At 43.5% G+C, this 22,499-nt stretch overlaps 1 protein-coding gene across 1 annotated transcript in view; it reads right to left on the bottom strand.

Moving 5' to 3' along the window:
• The window catches only part of ZNF827 (zinc finger protein 827), a 164,902-nt gene that overhangs the window by 72,929 nt on the left and 69,474 nt on the right, over positions 1 to 22,499 (bottom strand). The window contains exon 6 of the mRNA XM_039254298.1: positions 137 to 376. Coding sequence (XP_039110229.1) covers positions 137 to 376 — 240 coding nt within the window. The remainder of the gene's footprint in view (positions 1 to 136; positions 377 to 22,499) is intronic.

Here is a 22,499-nt window from a genome sequence, read left to right as displayed (position 1 = left end):
TGGCAGCATGCGTGTTAAAGTAACAAAATTGATTTCTGTCCGAAAAATCCTATAATCTAGGTGTTTTTTACTTTGTTAGAGTGGCTTTCCTTCCAATTATTCCCAATTATTGACATTTCCCTGCACAGAAACGTACCTGACAGTTGAAAGAGAAGCTCGGAAGCCATCTTCACAGAGATATCCTGACTGAAGAGGTTTCTCTCCGGGGGCACTCTGCCCTCTGGCATCTTCTGTAAGGGTTCGGTTTTCTCTCGCCCGATTAAAGTGCTATAGCCAACATTCCGGCTGGGTGATACTGAGACACGGGAGTCCTGGATGTCAACCTCCATGGGCTCCTCTTTAATCTTCACCATCTGAGTTTCCTTGTAGCTTTCCGCTGCAAGCAGGTGGATGAGGGAAAACAAGAACACCATGGTTTAAAATTCGGAACCAAATCCAGTTTCTCATCACAGAGAGAACCATGAGTATCGTGTCTGGGAGCTGGATAGAGGAGCACCACAGCTCACGAGAAACAGTTTCAAAAACGACTTGTCCAGGGGCACCTGGGTGGCTCAGTCGGTTAAGTGTCTGACTTCGGTTCAGGTCATGATCTCATGGTTCGTGGGTTCGAGCCCCACGTCGGGGTCTGTGCTGACAGCTAGCTCAGAGCCTGGAGCCTGTTTCAGATTCTGTCTCCCTCTCTCTCTGACCCTCCCTGCTCATGCAGTCTCTCTCTCTCTTTCAGAAATAAATAAAACATTAGGAAAAAAACAGAAACAAAAACGACTAGTCCAGCCCAACTGGTTTCCTGAAAAGGTAGGGAGCGGAAGCCCAGAGAAGTGACTTGCCCAAGGCCATGGGAGCAGCAGCAGAGCCAGGCCTAGGTCTCCAAACCACCCCCCACTCTGTGCCCAGGGTCTCCTGACCACTCCCCCAACTGCTCCATCCTCTCTGCCATGCTGCGTCCAGAACTAATGAGAACATGGCAATGCCCATCCTTGTTTTAGAACTTATGCAATTCCAGCAAATCAAAATACAAGCAAGCATATTAACATTACGATTGTCTCCCTCAATTTTTAAAGCTCTGACCATTTCTTCTTCTCTCTCTTCCAGGGCACCTAAAATTAATAAAGGGTAAATAGGGCCGATTCAACTGAGACATTTATACCTTGCTGGGAGCTAGTAATCCTCAAGACCACCTAGGAAGTTAATTGTAGCCCAAGGATCAACGCTTAGAAAAACAGCAATCTTACAGGTTATAATAATGGTTCAATTTACTGACTGTTGTTGTTTTAGGTGTGACTATTAGATGTTTGATCTTTAGTCTGAAACATATATTCGCCTTGTAAAGTCAGAGTGTCTTTATGTCCACGCAGTCTTTAGAGCTAATGACAGAGCATCTTCGAAACAAAGTGTGGCAGTCAGACCATTAATTTGGGTCACTTTAAAATGAGCACACTTTCAAATCAATAAGCATTTACTAGTAACTACAGCAAACTCAGCATTCTGGGAGAAAAAGAGGAGACAGATAGATAGCAAATAGTGGCCCCTCGAAATATGTCTACATCCTAATCTCAGGAAGTTGTCAATGTCACTTTATTTGGAAAACATGTATTTGCACATATGATTAACTTAAGGATCTCAAGATGAGATTTTTCTAGATCATCCAAGTAGGGTCTAAATGACATGATAAGTGTCCATATAGATGAGGACAAGACACAGTGGAAAAGAGCATGTGAAAACAGAGACAGTGCTCTGGACTGAAAATGTGCCCCACTCCACCCCCAAATTAATATATTGAAACCTCATCCCTACTATGATAGAATTTGGAAGTGGGGCCTTTGCGAGGTGATTAGTTATAAGGGTAGAGCCCTCATGAATGGATAAGTGCCCTTCTAAAAAAGACCCCAGAGAGCTCCTAGACAGCAAATACTGGAATACTTGGGCTCGTTGATTTTGGACTTCCCAGCCTCCAGATCAGTGAGAAATAAATTTTTTTCATTTATAAGCCACCCGGTCTATGGACTTCTGTCGTAGTGGACTGACCTGAGCAAGACAAGAGAGTGGAGTCGTGTAGCCACAAGCCAAGATCACTGCTCTAAGCTGGGGTGGTTAGAGAAAATTATGCCCTCCTTACAAAACACGAGATAAGTGAGAGCCAAGTACATGTACAGCTTATTGAGTTGTAGGAAAGAAGACAGAAGAGCATTTCTAATTAAATGATTACAGTTAATATAGTGTTGTCAATAAGAGCTTAAATATGAAGTGTGCTAATTGTTCTTTTTTCTTCTTGACATATTACACATGCTTTTCAGGGAAAATGACTTGTGTTTTTGTCAGCAACTAAATTGCAAGCAACTATTATGTTTAATTTAGATCCCTTCCCCCTCTTCCTATTCTTGCCAAGCTGCTGTTTCTCTGTACATCTGTGAAACTCATAAAAACCAAGTTCATTGATTCAATCCTGGTAAAAAAAAAATAAAGAAAAGAAAAAGAAAAGAAAACATAAAGCTTTCAAAGTTACACATCTAGCCTCTCTGCCTTGACTTGTGGTCCACCTGATTCTTTCTGGAGTACCGACTCTACCCCCTGGCAACCCCTTAGGGATTTGGTGACCTGACAGCCACCGTGACCGCTAGCTAGCTACCTCACTCATGGATGGAGTCACAACACACATTTCCCTCTCTGTGTTCCCTCAGAGTACTTAATATTTGGAAAATAAAGTGGGGTCAGTGTTACAGGTATGTAATAATGTCTCCGAACCATGCAAGTCATTCCAAGGCTTGAAGACAAACACAAAAACATACCAGAAATGGATTCATTTAATTTTTAAAAAGGATCTCAATGATACAAAGAGCAAAGCTGGAAGGAGGCTCCATTCTCTTTATCTTTTTCCATCCCCTTTCCCCAGCGTTGTCCCTGGGTTAAGAATCATCTGGCTAGGGGTACCACTGACTTGAATGGTATCAGGTTTTGAAAGCTACTTGGGATAATTTCAAGTATGATTTACATGAAGTGTTGTCTGCCCTTTCTTATGATAACTCTTGACCTTTCAAAAATGCACAAAACACTGATTACTGATAAAAAGCCTTTAGTATTTTTAATCTACCTGATACACTTGAGACTCACAGAGAAGAGTTTTCAAACTGACATCTCAATGGGCAAGTGAGGCATAATATAAGAAATATCTTGGTGCTCCTTGCTCTTCCATGCAATAGCATTATTGCCAAGTGTTTTTTTGTTTCTTGTTTTTTGTTAAAGCAGGGTTTCTCAACCTCAGCACTGTTGACGTTTGCCGCCAGGTACTTCTTTATTTCGGGAGGCTATGCTGTGCATTCTAGGATGGTTAGCAGCATCCCTGGTCTCTACCCACTAGATACCAGTAGCACCCATCCTCCAGGTGTGAGAACCCCAAATAACCCCAGACGTTGCCGATACCCTCTGGGGGAGGCAAAATCACCCCACCTGAAAACCGCTGCTATAAACTTTTTGCGACACTGGTTTTTAGCCCCTTCCCCTAAATTTAATCAGCACCCGAGGCAAATAAGAAAGAAAAGCTGCTCTTAAGTTACAGCTAAGGCTCCCCCACATCTTGATCCCATCCCAAGCTGGTGCCTGGACAGGCTAGCGTAGGAGGCAGGAGGCAGGCTGATTTGGGAACAGATCCCAAGTCGGCTAGAGATCCCACCGGCCCTCTCCCTCCTTGGCCTAGGGCACCCTGACAAAACAGCTGCGGAGTTCATCATTTCACTCTTTGCTTTGACTCCCACATCCAGAAACATGCCTACCCATCCAGAGTTTACTCTTTTCCACCCTCTTCCCTCTCCGCACGCACTGTAAATCCTTCTAGAATCTCTTCCTAAAATAATAGGACAAATACTAGTTTTACCCCAAGTGACCTGTTCTGCTATTCCAAGAAAGAAATTGGCACATGGAAAAAGATGAAAGACAAGAGTGTTAACAGTAGGTTATGCTTGGGACGTGGGTTGAAGGCGACTGTTTATTGCAATGCTCATTTGTATCTTGTAATTTTTCTATGATAAGTATGGATATTTTGTCATTTGCTCAAAATTTTAAAAATAAAAAAATGACAACATATGCCCATAAAATGGTGACTATTTCCTCTTTAAGAGTATTTAGAGGGGCACTTGGGTGGCTCAGTCGGTTAGGTGTCCGACTTGGGCTCAGTTCATGAGTTTGAGCCTCACGTCGTGCTCTGTGCTGACAGCTCAGAGCCTGGAGCCTGCTTCGGATTCTGTGTCTCCTCTCTCTCTGCCCCTCCTCCCTCATGCTCTGTCTCTGTCTCTCTCTCTCTCAAAAATAAATTAACATTAAAAAAAGAGAGACTATTTAGAACACTGTGCATGTCTGACAGCATAGGAAAAGTGGGTTTGCAAATTAGGTAAGTCCTATTCAAACTCTGCTTGGCAGAGGGGAAAAAGCAATGAGAACGCAATAATATTGTCTTCTCTACTTTCACAAACACAGTACACATTAGTAATTATCAAACGGGTTTATGTCATTCATCGGTCATGTGGTCATTCTGCCATTTTTAAAATGTCCACTATGCACTGAGTACTAGGACAGAGGCTATGCGGGATACAGAGGCAAAGGAGGCATGGTTCTTGTCCTCAAGCATTTTAAATCTAAATGAATGATCAGACAAGTACAAACAGCCCTCTACTAGAAGAGGTAAAATTAAAATACAGTGTGGGAAGAGGAGTCAAGGAAGACGGGGAACCAAAGCACAAAGGCGGAATTGTACTCCACCCGGAGTGTTCACAGAACGTCATGTTTTCTGGTTTGGCTGGGGGGCCAGAATGGAGAGGTGGGGCCGGCACCTTGAATAAGCCAGACTCATAGGGTAGAATATAAACATAAAAGCAACTCTATTTCTGTCTCCTATTGTCTCTTTAAAACTGCCCTGTAGAAAGAGCTCCTCTCCTGTCCCTGGGTGAGAAAACTCAGGCAGGCCCAAACCTGATAATTCGCAGATAATTCAAACCCTTACGGTCCTCTGAACAGCAAATGGTCCTGATTCAGAAGCCAGAAGGCCCAATCCTACGTGTCAGTCCACAGTTCCACCTTCTGTGAGGATGAGGCCTCGCCCCTCCCTGGAAGGGTCGCCAGGCAGCCTTTTGGGAGGGAGAGATCTGTTTCTTCTCCCTTCTTGTTGCCTTCTCCCCAGCACACTAGTGACCCTTTCAGACCCTAGAAAAGAGGTGGAGAAGGAGGGGCGGGGAGAGGCTGGAAAGGTCCTTGCTAGCCTCTTCTAGAATGGTTTCACCCTGTTATGGCCAGCAGGCATTGCTCTCACGGTATTTGAGCATGGAGTCTTCAGAGGTCTTTTTCTTAATGTTTTATTTGTTTATTTTGAGAAAGAGAGGGAGAGAATCCAATCTGAGCTGTCAGCGCAGAGCCTGACTTGGGGCTCCATCTCCCAACTAGGAGATAATGACCTGAGCCCAAATCAAGAGTTGGACGCCTAACTGACGGTGCCACCCAGGCGTCCCTCTTCAGAGACCTTTAACTTTGAGGTGATCTTTCTCCTGTAGTTCCCTTTACCTGACTGAACTCCCTCTTGTCTGGGGTCCCCTGTTTCTCCGCTGACCCGGGAATCTGCCTGTCTGCTTCCATCCCCGTGTCACTGAGGCCCCACCAATCGTCTACGCAGCCCCACTGGAAGGCATAGAAGACAACACCCGTGCCATTTGTCTTGTGAGAAAACGGTCTACCCTGGGGCCACAGTTGACCCCCTCCCCGCCCTTTACTTGATCCTCCCAACAGCGCAAGCTCAGACCCCACACAGCCCTGCAGCGGCTCTCAGCTCTCGTGCACGCAGCACCCATAGCAGCTCTCCACTTCCCACCTTCTGATTTCCCAGGCGGGTGTTGGACACCAGTGCACTTGCCTCCTGAGAAAAACAGGACAAGCACCCCAGTGGGCGTCCCTTAAGCTGTGCTGTCTAGATTTGGGGTGAGGCCAGAACCCCTTCCCTCATCCCCTCCCCTGCAGTGGGGGGGGGGGTCACAGCACAGTTGTCTCCAAGATTCCCTCACCCCCATCTTCAATTGCCTCTCACTTTTACCCTCTCAGTTTGGCCAAGGGCTCCAAGAGTTGTGTGTTGTGTGTGTGTGTGTGTGTGTGTTAAAATACACATAACATAAAATTTACCATTTTAGTCATTTTTAAGCGTACAGTTTAAGTATATTCATACTATTGTGAAGCCATCACCAACCATCATCTCTAGATTTTTTCACCTTCCCTAACGAAGCTCTACCCACTAACACTAACTCCCCATTCCCCCTTCCCCTCAGCTTCTTGTAACCACTGTTCTATTGTCTGGCTCCAGGAGTTTCCTTCCTTCCTTCCTCCCCTCCCTCCCCCCTCTCGCCTCCCTCCCTCTCTCTCCCCTCCTTCCCCCTCACTCCTTCCTTCTTCCCTCCCTTTCTTCTCCTTCATCCTTTCCCCTTCTCTCCTCCCTCCCTTCCATCCCCTCTCTACCCTTCCCCCCTCCCTCCCTCCCTTTAAAATTCTTCATGCTGAAACCTTGGTGCTGAAGCCAAATCCTCCACTGAACAACCGTTTAACAAAGAGGGTCACATTATATTTCAGAGACATAAGACTGGAGAGCTAGGTAGGGGCAGAGTGCAGAATCTTAGGTGGGGGCCCGGAAGCCCGCAGGGAGTGGGGGCCAGGGAGGAGGCAGCCTGGGGAGGTTTGCGCAGAGGAGGAGCATGATCGGATTGCACCGCAGAAGGCCAAACTGGCAGTGGCTCTTGGAAGGCCTGGGAGGAAGTGGCAATGAGGGCGGTTGTTAGGAGCTTACGGTGGTAATCCAAGCAAGGAGAGGATGAGGGCCTCAACTAAAGGTCACAGGGAGAGAAGAGATTCACAGGATATGCTAGAGGTTGAATGGGGAGGAGCTGGGGGCGACTGGCTGGGAGTCTGAATACAGAATGAAGAGACCACCGTGGGAGAAATTACAAGAAAGTCTGTACATGGCCTGGAGGAGGGGTAGCGTGATTAGAAGAATAATTCTGATTTCTAAGCCTTGAGATTTGGAAGACGCCATCAACTGGAGTAGGAAAATAGAAAAGTTGAGCTGGGGAGAAAGATGGAGGGAAGTTTTCCGTTGTGTTTTGGCTAAGTACTTAGCCAGGAAGTGGAGGTGGGGATGGCTGTGGGCAGTAAAAGGGGGAGTCACCAGTGACGCACAGACCAGCAGGCATCTGACGCCAGAGGGCTTGGGGAGACCCAAAGGGAGGCGAGTAGAGAGAAGCAGATGGGGAAGAACTGTTACCTCTACTTTTAGAAGGAGGAAGAAAGAGTGAAGAAAAGAGGAGGAGAGAGGCACGTGGTTGAGGGCACAGTTGGTTGAGCATCTGACCGGCTCAGGTCATGATCTCACAGTTCGTGAGTTCAAGCCCCACAACAGACACTGTACTGACAGTGCAGAGTCTGCTTGGGATTCTCTCCTTTTCTCTTTGCCCCTCCACCTCTAGTGCATGTTCATGCACACGTGCACTCCCTCTCTCTCAAAAATAAATAACCATTAAAAAAAAGAGAGTGAGAGAAGAGGAGGAGGAGGAAAGGGAGTGGCCCAGCATGGTGAGTTCATGGAAACCTGGAGAGAAGGCAGAGAGGCAACCGGGCACCTTCACGAGAGCCTCCTGAGCTTCAGGCCCGCTGCTGCACTCCTGCCCTGGGGTTCCTGCACCCTCAGAGGATTCTTCCCCTTAGCTCTGTCCCCTCTAAAGCTCCAGCCCCCTCACAGCATCCCTCAGCACACCTCCACGTGCCTTCGTGTTTCTGTGACTCCTGTCCAGCTGCCTGAACGTGCCATGCTGTTCCTCACCCTATTCCTTCTAAAACACCCCAATCACATCCTATCCAGATTTCAAAAGTACACTTGGCCCCTGAACAACTCCTCTGCCTGCAGCTGAAAATTCTCACATAGGGGTGCCTGGGGGGCGCAGGCGAAGAAGCGTCCAACTTTGGCTCAGGTCACCATCTTGTGGTTTGTGAGTTTGAGCCCTGCATCAGGCTCTGTGCTGATGGTTCAGAGCTTGGAACCTGTCTCAGATTCTGTGTCTCCTTCTCTCCTCCCCTGCTCACTCTGTCTGTCTGCCTCTCTCTCTCTCTCTCAGAAATAAACACTTAAAAAAGAAAAAAAAAATTCATATGTAACGTTTGACTCCTCCAAACCTTAAACACTAACAGCCTGCTGTTAACTGGAAGCCTTAACAATAACATAAACAGTCACTTAACTTAGGTTTTGTATGTCGTATCCATCCTAACAGTATTCTTACAATAAAGCTAGAGAAAACATTAGAAATCATGAAGAAAAGACATTTACAGCACTGTACTGTATTTATTGCAAAAATCCCTGTATACGTGGACCCACACTGAAGTGGGCCTGCACAATCCCGCCTGTGCCGTTCAAGGGTCACCGTATTCAGGTGTCCCCTCTGTGAGCAGATTTCCTTTATCTTGGTCAAGTGACGCTCTCTCTCTGCTCTATCCTATCTCTAGTCTGTATGGCCCCTGCAAATCCTGTAGTGCGACACAGTGGTTACTCACACACGCGTGTCCCCGCTGGGCCAAACTGGCAGGGGTGAGCTAGATTCTTATTTGTCTTTCATGCCCAAGACACTGCACAGAGCCTGGCACATTCGATATGCTTAGTGTGGTATCCGTCACATGTGTCACCTGGAGCACAGCACACAGCAGGCGTGCGATGCTACCCTCTCTTGACTCCTCGGTCTGCCACAGATATTCATCCAGGCAATGAACTTAAAAACAAAATATGAAAGGATGGAACACTGGCCGCTTCACTGAAGCAGACAACGAAAATTGACCCGGGCGGTTAACTCTCCAGGCAGTTCACCATCATGATCCCAAACTAGCATTTTAGAATAACAAGAAGCTGGGGCGCCTGGGTGGCTCAGTCGGTTCAACATCCGGCTTCAGCTCAGGTCATGATCTCACGGTTAGTGAGTTCGAGCCCTGCATCTGACTCCATGCTGACAGCTCAGAGCCTGGAACCTGCTTCGGATTCTGTGTCTCGCTCTCTCTCTGCCCCTCCCTTGCTCATACTGTCCTCTCTCTGTCTCTCAAAAATAAATAAATATTAAAAAGATTAGAATAACAAGAAGCTTAAAAGAGTGTGTGGGAGCAATGCCAACTCTGCTGTGTGGAAACAGTCCACTTTTGAGAGTGATATTCCTGTCAAGTAGATAAACTGAAAATCTTTCATCTCCAACTTGCCATCCTCAAAGCTACGGGGTTCTGGTTGGTCACAAACACATGGCCCGGGTATGGAACCTGATCCCCGTAGACAGCGGTTTTACTATCAACACCTGTGAAGAACAGTGCAGGTCAAAAGGACCAGGTGAAGTGACAGATCAACCGGGAATAAGAAGTGAGATCACGTGGTAACATCCTCTCACAGGGCCTGGGACCGCTGGCATCTGATGAAGGTGGCCACATTCTGCCTTTGTTTTCTCTTGCTTGACTTTGCCCTTGCCAAAATCAAAATGGAATGTAGCGTTGGGTTGGGTGTCCTGGGTCGTTCAGGGAGGCACCCAGCCCCAGGCCTGCTCTAGCAGAGGTGAGGATGGAGGCAGAAATGGAAACGTTATTCCCCAGAAGTCTGACACTATCCATCAGACTCTCTCTCCTCCAAGAGAAGCAGTGTGGGAGTGAGGCCAGCCTCAGCCGGGCCACCATTCCTTCACCCTAAGACGGGAGCTGGGTCTCCAGCAAAATGGAGATAAACTTAGCTCTGTTATTCGTATGGGAATTAAGAACCTGAGTCTTAGATGTCGACTGTTATTCTTCCTTTCCTCTTTTTGAGTCCGTCCTGTCTTTCTGAAGCAGCCATCGCTCGGAACACAAGCACAAGCATCCTGACACGATTTTCTGTTCTTTAGGGGTCTGGATTGGTATATGCTTCTCCCCGGGAAGTTTTATATTAAGTTTCATTTTTCTCCACAGTGTGGCCCTTGGTTCATTTCCACCATGCCTAGAATACAGGGGGCCTCAGAGGAGAGAAGCTCCCCTTCCCTGCTCTAAGGAACAAAATCCAAGCCTCAGGCTTTTCCATGGATGCTGCCACACCCTGGAGAGAGGCAACACGGGCTCTCAGGAGCTTCCTACTCTCCCTGTGGGCACACTGTTCACCTGCTCCTGGAGAAAATGGGAGGGAATGCTCTCCATGAAAGAAAACAGCGGTGCAGCAGATTCTTCTCTAGTTCTCCTCAGAATATACAAGAACCTTCAAAAACAGTATTTTCCAACAGAGGAGCCCTACCTGACCTCCAGTACATACACACTCACACACACACACACACTCACACACACACACACACTCTCTCTCTCTCTCTCTCTCTCTCACACACACACACACACACACACACACTGTTGATTCCTAAAACAATTTCAAAGTATTTTATCAGAACTGGCCTTTTGAATTGGCTCCCCAAAACTGTAAGTCACCTAGTGTTTCTCCTCTGAATCAGTAGAGTACCTGGCAGTCCTGAAGGAGAATTCACAGACACCTCATGATTTAGCTAGGCACACGAGAATTCATAGTTCACTAGACAGAGGTAAGCAGGGGGTCAACTTAGAACCAAGTGTTTACAAATACACAATGAGGCAGGTGCCCGGGTAGCCCAGCCGGCTAAGTACCTGACTTTGGCTCAGGTCATGATCTCACGGTTTGTGGGTTTGAGCCCCGCGTCCGGCTCTGTGCTGACAGCTCAGAGCCTGGAGCCTGCTTCAGATTCTGTGTCCCCCTCTCTCTGTACCTCTCCACTGCTCACACTCTCTCTCTCTCTCTCAAAAATAAATGAACATTAAAAAAATGAAAATTGAAAAAATAAAAGCATCCAATGAGGAACACCAGGGGCCCCATCCGAATCGGCAAGGACAAATAGGCCCTAAAAAATGGAACTTGAACTTTAAAGGTAATAAAGAGTTAGTGAGACCTGGGAGTTCTCTGTCAGGGGTCCAAGAAACCTTCTGTCCTGTTAGAGCCAAGCACCTGATGCTTTCTTCTTCAGTCGACTTTTAAACTTGTCTTCACACCCTCCCAACCAGCAAGCAGTGCAACACATCCTCACCTGACATCTCTCAGCTGGGCACTGGCTGGTGTTTTCAGTTGGCCACAAAACTGGGACCACTGTCGTAGCACAAATTTTGGACTCAATTCTGAGTATGATGTTACCTCGTGTTAGCAGACACAGGAGGCTCACGTGAAAAAAGGAAGTCCTTCCTTGGTCATGCAGAAGACGATCACGAGTCAGAATAAATACATCCATCACACTACACAAATTCTGCATTCAATTTCACTTGTGTCCAACGACAATCAAGCATTCATTCAAACGCTTTGGTCACTGGGGGCTCCAGGAGAAAAGCTTCTCCAACCAGCAGATGATGTAGGGCGGCTCAGTCATTATCTTTTGACCCCCGAGTGTCCTGGTGTTAATGTAAAACCTCTCCCAATCATCATGTTTTCTTTTCATTTGATGATTTCACTAGAAATTAGCTAAAGAGGCGCATTTAAACTGTATGTCTGCCATTTGGTAACACTCCAAATGATCTCATTTTTTAAAAATTAACCTATTTTTCATCTAATGTCCAGAATATACTTCGCCTGTCTCCCATTAAAAAAAGAAAGAAAGAAAGAAAAAGGGTCAATTAAAGTATCTGATCTAACCTTAAATCTATTTAACATTATTATCCTTTGCCATTTAATAAATCTAAGCCCTGTCCACCTCATCTGCTGTGATTAATAGGCCTTTATATATCCTTCTATGAACCTGAATGCTGGCTGGGGGCTGGGAGGGGTTGCATGTATAGGTTTAAAGCAGAATCCCTGAAAGATTCAGTAAAATTATTTCTGACATAAAAATAATCAAAAAGCAGGGCTCCTAGGTGGCCGAGTCAGTTAAGCATCTGACTCTTGATTTCAGCTCAGGTCATGATCTCAAGGTTTGTGAGTCTGAGCCCCACATAGGGCTCTGTGCTGACAGTGGGGAGCCTGGTTGGGATCTTCTCTCTCCCTCCCTCCCTGCCCCTCCCCTGCTTGTGCTTTCACTCTCTCGCTCTCTCTCTTTCTCTGTCCAAAAATAAATGAACTTAAAAAAAATAACCAAAAAGTGAGGTCCATCTCTGTCAGGTGGTCAGTTGACCACTACTTTATGCACAAAGAGGAGGTAGAAGGACAGAGAGAGTCCCTAGTACCCAGAGAGAGGAAGGAGCAAGGGAAGATTTTTATTTCAATAACTGAGTTTTAATAAATTTTAAGTATTTTCCACTAATGATAACAGGGTATATGTATACGCATCAAGTTTAAAATGTTTCCCTTGGGTGATGCTATCGCTGAATCATGTCCCAAGGATATCTCTGTTGAGAAGTCCTGACTATTTCTCTTCCATTGATGCTCCCAGCAGCCTGGGAAGGGCTGGTAAGTCTGGTGCAGATCGCAGAACATCACAGAACAACAGAGGTAGAACTCGGGCACTAACTAAGTAGAGTGAGATATGGACAGCCATATCGATGGGATGGGAAGAGAATATAGGACCCGTGCAGGAGAGGGCACTGTCTCACTCTCCTTCGTGTCCCTAGTACCTAAAGCAGGGCTTAGAAAATAGTGGGAGCTCAATGTTGAATAAATGAGTAAGTGAAAGAAAACAAACAAAATAGTAAGAAAGATGGAAGACCATAAAGAAAAAATGGAAAGATTGAGAACTCAAGATAGAGTTCATTTAAACCCCTAAGACATCTTTACATGCTCGTGCCAGGGACCAAATCCCTCAGACCCAATGATAAATGAACCTTGCTTTTGATAGGGCACCGTCCCTAGTACCATGCTTGTGGGGATCCTTGGTCTGCGGGTGGGACCATGCGATGGTGGCAAATGGTCCCTCTAGGCTCTTAACTCCCCATAATTCTTGGAGACACGAGTGCATGGGTATCCTCACGATGTATTCTGGCTGTGTTTCAACCTTCTTTTCCAAATGTTTTTTTTTTTAATTGAAGCTACTTACAAGTAGCAATAAATGACTCATTTTAATTTCCCTTTCTCCCTCTCCGTTCCTGTGTCCCCTCCAGTGCAGGTGCTGAAGAGCAACAAACAGCTAATCGGAGGCAAGGGGAGGAAGGGGGTGGTGACCCCTAAACTGAGAATGAGGCCCTAATGCTTGACCACTCACTGTTACACAAAGGATGAACACTGCAGTTCTGGGTGTCTCCCAGAAAGCCGAGAAAGAGTCGGATAGGAAGAGCTTTCTAACATAAACAATGTGTTAGGAGAAAATATTTTCAACAGCATTAAAATGGGATAAACAGGGCACAAAGGCTTTAGCACAAGTAACTGAAGGAGACCACCATCTGTCTCTGTTAAATTATCCTCCTACTTCCCAGTTTTCTTCTTTATTTGCCACAGCTCTTTAAAACGAAGTGAGGAGAAAAAGATATTTTCTACATATTATCCAATATGTGAGCTAATATGTAAGTGTTGATGAATTCCAAGTGAAGGTTACTACCAATATTCAAATGCAGAGCGAGGCATGCTGATTCCACTCTCAAAATAAGTCCGCAAATCACTGCAACTTCACCTTTCATTCTCATTAATCCTTTATCTCTGCTGAGAGCCTCTCTCCTTCTTGACCAGAGGGGCTACTAGGCGTACCTTTAGCTACATATATGTGGACGACAGGACTCCTCCAGTAAGGTGTCTCCATGAATACTCCCACCCCAAAACACTAGGAAGAATCTCTGCTAGCAACAGTACGGAGGTGTGTGAATATGTTTAGGTGGGTTTAGGGGGGATAGGGATGGTAGTAGTAGGAAGTAAGGAAGTGAGTTAATAAATCATTCTTTAAACGATGACCCTCACCACCTGATTTTGGACCCAAGATGAAATGTGGTGGGTCACAAGTATATTCTTTCACTTCTCCCCCATTTCTCCAGCTGTGGAGATAAGTGATCGAAGCATACGGCAAGCCACCGGAAACCAGGAAATGTGCTCGAATCCAGCTACTATCCCACATTTGAAAAATAGGAAGTAAATCAACTCAGAGCACAAACTCAGGATGGTTTGGATTTGGGAAAAATAGATACATGGGTACAGTAAATAGAATTATGAGGAGGGGAGACCAAGATCCCTTCAGAAAGAATGTCATTGGTCCTCCTTGGATAAAGCAAAAATGTCACTTTCCAATCCTTTGTCTTCACATAACAATAATAGAGGCCATTAGGGAGAAACAGAAACAAACAAAGCCTAAAGTGAGTAGAAGGAAGGAAATAATAAAGATTAGAGGAGAAATAAATGAAACAGAAACTAAAAAACAAAAGAACAGATTAATGAAACCAGGAGCTGGTTCTTTGAAAAGATAAACAAAATTGGTAGAGTTTGAGCCAGATTCACTTAGAAAGAAAGAGGACTCCCATGAAATCAGAAATGAAGGAAAAAATAATAAATGACACCACAGAAATACAAAGGATTATAAGAGAATATTGGGAAAAATTATATACCAACAAATTAGGTAACCTAGAAGAAATGGATAAATTCCTAGAAACATACAACTTTCTAAAACAGGATCAGGAAGAAATATAAAATTTGAAAAGACCAATTACTACCAGTGAAACTGAATCAGTAATCAAAAAACTTCCAACAAACAAAAGTCCAGGATGAACTTCACAGGTGAATTCTACCAAATATTTAAAGGAGAATTAATACCTATTGATCTCAAACTATTCCAAATTATAGAAGAGGAAGGAAAGCTTCCAAATTCTTTCTACAAGACCAGCATTTACCCAGGTGAAGACACTACAAAAATATAACTATATTCCAATACCTTTGATGAATATGGATGCAAAAATCTTCAAAAAACATTAGCAAACCAAATCCAGCAATACATTTAAAAAACCATTTATCATGATCAAGTGGGATTTATTTCAAGGATGCAAGCATGGTCCGATATTTGCAAAGTAATCAACATGATACATCACATTAACAAGAGAAAGGATAAACGCCATATGAGCAACTCAATAGATAAAGAAAAAGCATTTTACAAAGTACAACATCTATTCATGATAAAAGCTTTAAGCAAAGCAGGTTTAGAGGGAGCAGATCTCAATATAATAAAGGCCACATATAAAAAACCCACAGCTAACATACTACTTAATGGTGAAAAACTGAGAAGTTTTCCTCTAAGGTCAGCAACATGACAGAGATGTCCACTATCACCACTTTTATTCAACATAGTACTATAAGTCCTAGCCACAGCAATCAAAGAAAGGAAGGCATCCAAATCAGAAGGAAAAATAAAATTTTCACTATTTGCAGGTGACATGATACTACATATAGAAAATTCTAAACTCTCCACCTAAAAACTATTAGAACTAATAAATGAATTCAGCAAGGTCACAGGATACAAAATCAATATACAGAAATCCATTGTATTTCTATACACTAATAATGAAGTCGCAGAAAGAGAAATTAGGAAAACAATTCTATTTACAATTGCACCAAATTAATAAATACCTAAGAATGAACATAATCAAGGAGGTGAAAGGCCTGTACTCCAAAAACTATAAAACATTCATGGAAGAAATTAAAGATGACAGAAATGAATGAAAAAATATTCCATGCCCATGGATTAGAAAAAGCAATATTATTAAAATGCCCATACTACTCAAAGCAATCTACAGATTTAAGACAATTCCTATCAAAATACCAACAATACTTTTCACAGAACTAGAAAAAGTAATACTAAGATTTGTATGGAACCGTAAAAGACCTTGAACAGACAAAGCAATATTGAGAAAGAAGAATAAAGCTGAAAGTATCACAGTCCCAGATTTTAAGTTATACTACAAAGGTATAGTAATCAGAACAGAATGGTAGTGGCACAAAAATACACACACAGATCAACAGAACAGAACAGAAAGCCCAAGAATAAACCCATACTTGTATGGTCAATTAATCTACAACAAAGGAGGCAAGAATACACAATGGGAAAAAGACATTCTCTTCAATAAAAGGCGTTGAGAAAATTGGACAGCTACATGCAAAAGAATGAAACTGAATCGCTTTTTTATGCCACACAAAAATAAACTCGAAATGGACTAAAAAGTAGGAGACCTGAAACCATAAAACTCCTAGAAGAAGACGTAGGAGCAATTTCTCTATCATTGACCATAAAACATTTTTCTAGATATGTCTGCTCAAGCAAGGGAATCAAAAGCAAAAGTAAACTATGTGTACTACACCAAAATAAAAAGCTTTTGCACAGGGAAGGAAAACATCAACAAAATAAAAAGGCAATCTACTGAATGGGAGAAAACATTTGCAAATAATGTATCCAATAAGGAGTTAATATCCAAAATATGTAAAGAATGTATATCACTCAACACCCCCAAAATTAATAATCCAGTTAAAAATGAGCATAAGATATGAATATTTTCCCAAAGAAGACACACAGATGGTCAACAGACACATGAAAAGATGCTCAACATTACCCATCATCAGGGAAATGCAAATCAAAACCACCATGAGATAGCACCTTCAGTCAAAATGGCTAAAATCAACAACACAAGAAACAACAGATTTTGCCTAGGATTTGGAGAAAAAGGAACCCTCTTACACTGTTAGCAGGAATGCAAACTGGTACAGACACTGTGGAAAATAGTATGGAGGTTCCTCAAAAAATTGAAAACAGAATTACCGTATGGCCCAGTAATTCTACCACCGGATATTTACCCAAAGAAAATGAAAACACTAATTCAAAAATATATATGCACCTCTCTGTTATTTAAAATAGCTCAGATATGGAAGCAACCCAAATGTGTAACTATAGAGGAAGGAATAAAAAAGATGTGGTGTATATTTATACAATAGAGTATTACTCAGCCATAAAAAGGACTGAGATCTTGTCATCTGTGACAGCATGAATAGACCCAGGGGTATTCTGCTATGTGAAATAAGTCAGTAAGAGAAAGACAAATACCATATGATTTTATTCATATGTGGAATTTAAGAAAGAAATGAAAAAACAAAGAAAAAGAGACAAAAAAAGCACTCTTAAATACAGAGAACAAACTGGTGCTTGCAGGAGGGTGGTGGGTGGGGCTATGGGTGAAATAGATTAAAAAGATTAAGGGTACACGTATCTTGATGAGCAATGAGTCATGTATAGAATTGCTGAATCATTATATTGTACACCTAAAATTAACATAACACCATTAAACTTTTTTTAGTTTAGAATTTCTTTTTTTTTTTTTTTAAAGAAAAATAGAGGCACCTGGGTGACTCACTCAACTAAGCGTCTGACTCCTGATTTAGGTTCAGGTCATGATCTCATTGTTCATGAGTTTGAACCCCATCTCAGGCCCCAAGCTGACAGCATGGAGCCCGCTTGGGATTCTCCCTCTCTCTCTCTCTCTCTGCCCCTCACCTGCTCATGTGTTCTCTCTCTCTGTCTCAATAAATAAATAAAACTTAAAAAAGAAAAAAAAGAAGAAGGATAGAAGCCATAAGGGAGAACAGTTTGCTTCATTAGTTTCCCATTCTTGATCCAATATGGACACTGCCCTACCCCATGGAAACATGTTCCATGGCTTTCAGACTGTGGGTATCCTCTGGTGCTTACACACTGAGTGACCAAGGCACTATCACCCACTTGAGGCCCTGTTCAGCGGGTGATGGGCCACTGAGCAGTGGACGGGCTACATGGCAGTAAAGAAAGGATTTCCTTCTTCAGAGGCACCTCTGTAATACCAGTTTGTATCCAGATGAGCACAGAACCCACTGGGATTTAATTATACACGTGAATAAGTTAAAGGTGAAAGGTTGATAAGGCATGTGGAGAAGACCCACTGTGGAATGAGTATGTTTTAGATCTCTCGTTGAGGGAAATAGTGGCCGTGCTCTTCCTTACAGACTATAACTGTGGTAACATACAGCCAAAAGGGCTGGAACCTTTTCGAGAAACATAAAAACCAGGGTGATACACAGCTTCTACCGGGCAGGGAAATTTGTCCTCTGTGTGAAAAACAGCATAGAGTGTTTGACCGGTTACTCAAATATTTGCATCGACACTGCAATTGGACCCCTCCGAAACTGAAGCTTCTTCGTAGAGCTGTCACCATGGAATAGTACTTGGTAGTGGCCTCTCTTGGTCACAGTTCGTGTTGCAGAGAACGCCTGCAGTCATTTACACCAAGAAACAGAAAACAACACAAGAACGAGGAGGGCACGCCATCCCAACTGCAAACACATTTTCTAGGTGGCATTCTTCATTCCTTTGTTCAGTATTATCAAAGGAAGATCTGGAACCCGTCCACACCTCATCCTGCCCTACTTACATCCCACCCCCATCCCCCACCCTGCCATCCTACAGCACTACCCTCAACCCTTAGAGCTGTGATCAAACCCTTGCCTCCCCCAGTTCAGCCAAACAGAAGAGGAATCTATAACGAAGGTGGAGCCTATAAAATTCCTTTCAGAGTTCTTGCCTGGTTTCTGGAAACACACGCCAATACAAATCTTCATGGCCATATTAATATATGCAGCTATGCAACAGGGAAATGATAATAAAACAAGAGCCCTTTTGAGTCCAGTCCTTCTGAGTCCCAGGCCTCAGTGTGGGAGGCGGAGGAAGCTGGGTCAAGAAAGCAAAAGGGTGAGCAGAGGAGTGAGGGCTCTGCGGGGAAAAAGAGTTCCCAGAGGTGCTGGCCCTGGGGGTGTGAACCGGAAAAGCTCCTGCATTAGGTGGGGGAGCAGAGCAGCAACAGCGTCTCAGGTGTGTCCCTTCAAGACTTGTAAACGGTGTGTGACATTCTGAAATGAATAGAAGGCGGCACACTAGTCAAAGACTGACAGTAACACCAATGATGATAGGAGAATCCCTTCGAAGCAAGTTCTTTCTTCTTGCTGAGAAAACAATGGTCCTTCCAGAACTGCACATGGCTAGTTGCTATTCTGTCTGCCTGAACAGTCAGGTAAATAACACTGCTGCACCTCCATTCAGTTTAACAAGATCTAGACCTTCAAGAAAATGATTCTCTTTGGTATATAAACATGGCATGTTTTTATGTTATTAAAGTGATCCATTCCTTGTTTGTATAAGACATGGTTTTCACACTCCAAATACCTTCAATTCTCACTGAGTTTTCAAGTTCCAAAAAAACAGTCTAAGTCCTTATTTAAGATTTAACTCTTGGGCTGCCTGGGTGGCTTAGTTGGTTAAGCGGCCGACTCTTGATTTTGACTCAGGTCATGATCTCACAGTTTGTGAGTTCAAGCCCCATGTCAGGCTCTGCGCTGACAGCACGGAGCCTTCTTGGGGTTCTGTCTCTCCCTCTCTCTGCCCCTCCCCTCCCCTCTCTCTCTCTCGCTCTCAAAATAAATAAATAAACTTAAAAAAAAAGGTAGAACTCCCCTAGTTATGGGTTTTCTGTGTATCTGTGTGTACATACATATATACATATATATATATCCATATATATATATATATGTCCATATATGTGTATATGTATACGTATACATACACATGCATATCCCGAGAGTTGCTTAGGATATGTATGGCATGAGGACAGTGATCTGGCCATTAGTTGTAAGACCGTTACTAATCACATTCATTGTAAGTCATTTCAAAAGCTGACATACAAATATCCTTTGCCATCGGCTGAATTATAGAATGCTATGGCAAACACAGAAATCAGACGGGTCAACTACACTAGGGAGATCTGTATTAAATAAATTAGCTGTCATAGGCTTTTTATCTGAAAATTAAATGCTGTGCTCATATAAGCAAGGACATGCTTTTATTTTAATGTTAAACTATTTTGCATTTTTACTTAATTTTTGGAATTACAGAAAACATGATGGTCCTCACAAGCCACAAAAGAAAAGAGAGATAACCTGGACTATTTCAAAATTAAAACCTTTTGTGCCACAAATAATGCCATCAAGAAAATGAAAAGACAATCAGCAGAATGGGAGAAAATATTTGCAAATTAGATATCTCATAAAGGGCTTATATCCAGAATTTCTAAGGAACCTTTACAACTCAAGACTAAAAAGACAAGTAACTCAAAAAGCAGGAAAAGGACTTGAATAGACATTTCTCCAAAGCAGATACACAAAACGGCCAATAAGCACGTGAAAATATCCCCAGTCATCAGGAAATGCAAATCAAAGCCAGAGTGGAATACCAGTGCGTACCCAATATGATGGCTATAATAAAAAAGACAGACAATAGTAAGTTTTGGCAAGGATATGGAAAAATTAGAACTCTCACACAGTGCTGGTGGGAATGTCAAATGGTGCAGCTGCTTTGGCAAACAGTTTGACGGTTCCTCAAAGTGTTACACATGGAGTTACCATTTGATTCAGTAGCTCCACTCCTAGGTAGACACCCAAGAGAAACTAAACACGGGTCCACCAAAAGAAAAAAAAAAACATGTACATGAGTGATCACAGCAGCCAAAAGTTGGGCAACAAGCCAACATTCACCAATAGATGACTTGATAAACAAAACGTGGCATATATCTATTTTATACCACATATAAAATTAATACTAATTATTGATGTATTTATTCCAATAAAATCCAATGGAATGTTATTCAGCCATAAAAAGGAATAAAGTACTACAGATGAGCACCAGAGATGAACCTTAAAAACATTATGCTAGGTGAAAGAAGGCAGTTACAAAAGATCATATATTGTAGGTCTTCATTCATATGAAATGTACAGAACGGGCAAATCTATAGAGACAAATAGCAGACTGGTGATTGCCTAGGGTCGGCGGTGGGATGGAGATGCGTGAGGAGTGACTGCTAATGGATACAGAGTTCTTTCCCAGGTGACGAAAATGTTGCGTAACTAGCCGTGGTGATGGCTGCAAACCTCTGTGAATATACTAAAAACCGTTCAACTGTACAAAAGCCAACATTGCCCGGGAATAACCATGAAATTTAACAACGAAGAACACTGAAAAAAAGCAGTATTAATCCGAGGCTCACGACCAACACTATCTTGATTTATTAGGTACATGTGCCCTTCTACAGAACGGTTCCCAGATACCATTATTTCAGAATAAGTTAAAAAGAAGCTCTACTGAAGAGAGGCTCTTTTTAAAAAAAAAATGTACATTTAATACAGTTTTCTTCCCTGTCAGCCTTAAGTAAGGCATGCTTCTCAGATGGACGAAATTTATTTCTTTAATCAGCCATTTCTTCGGCACAGTGATTCTCAAAACGTAGCTGTCAGGTTCACTTGGAGGGCTTGCAAAAACACAGAGCTGGGCCTCCAACCTCAGTTTCAACAAGGTCCAGAGTAGAGTTCAAGACTTTGTATTTCGAACATTCCCTTATCCTCCCCCACCCATGCGGATTCTGCCAGTCTGGGGACCACCCTTTGAGAAGCAGTGCCTCAGCACATACAGAGTCCTGGCTGGGCGGGTCTTCCCCAAGACTCTACCATAAAAGAAAGGTACAAGTCACCCAAAGGCCAAAATCCATTTACATTCAATATTTAAATAGCAGCAATTACCATAATTTGCTCCTCAAACTTTTGTGGTTCACATGTATTGTTTATCTTCCTGGTTCCAAGCCACCCCCATTCTTGCCCACCCAAGATGCATTTCTGGGGATCCTTCTCCCTCACAGCCATCCTCCGTGACCACAGCCATCTCTGCCCAGCATGCTCTTATCCCTAGCTTCCTAGTGGAAGCAGAAGCTTCCACTGTGGATCCCAACTGGAGCTGAGGCAATCAGCTGGGATTTGGAATTGGGACTAAGGAATTTCTGTCTGGCAGAATAAAAGGCACACTCAGAAAGCTGCAAAAAACTGCCATTTCCTACCATGTGAAATGGGTAATCAAAAAAGTCCATCTGCATACGCAGAGAAGCAGGGATGAGGTAAAGAACAAGAGCTTCCTGGTTTCCACGTGGTCCTCCGGACCCTGGCTTCAGTGAGAGACTCACACCCTTCTGCATCCCTGCCCTGGGGTTCCATAACTTAATCCCAAACCTGCATCTTCTAGTGACTTCCCCTGGCTTGCCTAAACCTGCTGAAGAGGATTTACTATGTACAACCAGAAGGCCCTTAATTAAACCTGTTAATAGGGACCCCTGGGTGGCTCAGTCGGTTAAGCGTCCGACTTTGGCTCAGGTCATGAACTCCCCGCTTGTGTGTGAGTTTAAGCCCCAGGTCGGGCTCTGTGCTGACAGCTCAGAGCCTGGAGTCTGCCTCAGATTCTGTCTCCATCGCTCTCTGCCCCTCCCCGACCCATACTCGATCTCTCTCTCAAAAATGAATAAATGTTATAAAAAAATTTTTAAAAACTGTTAATAAAGTCAATTTGGGGATCTCTTTCTTCTCTGTTTCAGTTCACCCCAGAGTTTAAACTCACCTTAAACTTCATCATACCCAAGTTTACCTGCTTCTAAATATTTCATGGCTATGGGGCACCTGGCTGCCTCAGTCAGTAGAGCATGTGACT

Source organism: Hyaena hyaena, unplaced genomic scaffold (assembly GCF_003009895.1).
Source record: "Hyaena hyaena isolate Hyena2069 unplaced genomic scaffold, ASM300989v1 scaffold_476, whole genome shotgun sequence".
NCBI classification, from domain to species: Eukaryota; Metazoa; Chordata; class Mammalia; order Carnivora; family Hyaenidae; genus Hyaena; species Hyaena hyaena.
The sequence above is the reverse complement of the archived record's forward strand: the minus strand, read 5'-3'. Positions and strand labels throughout refer to the sequence as shown.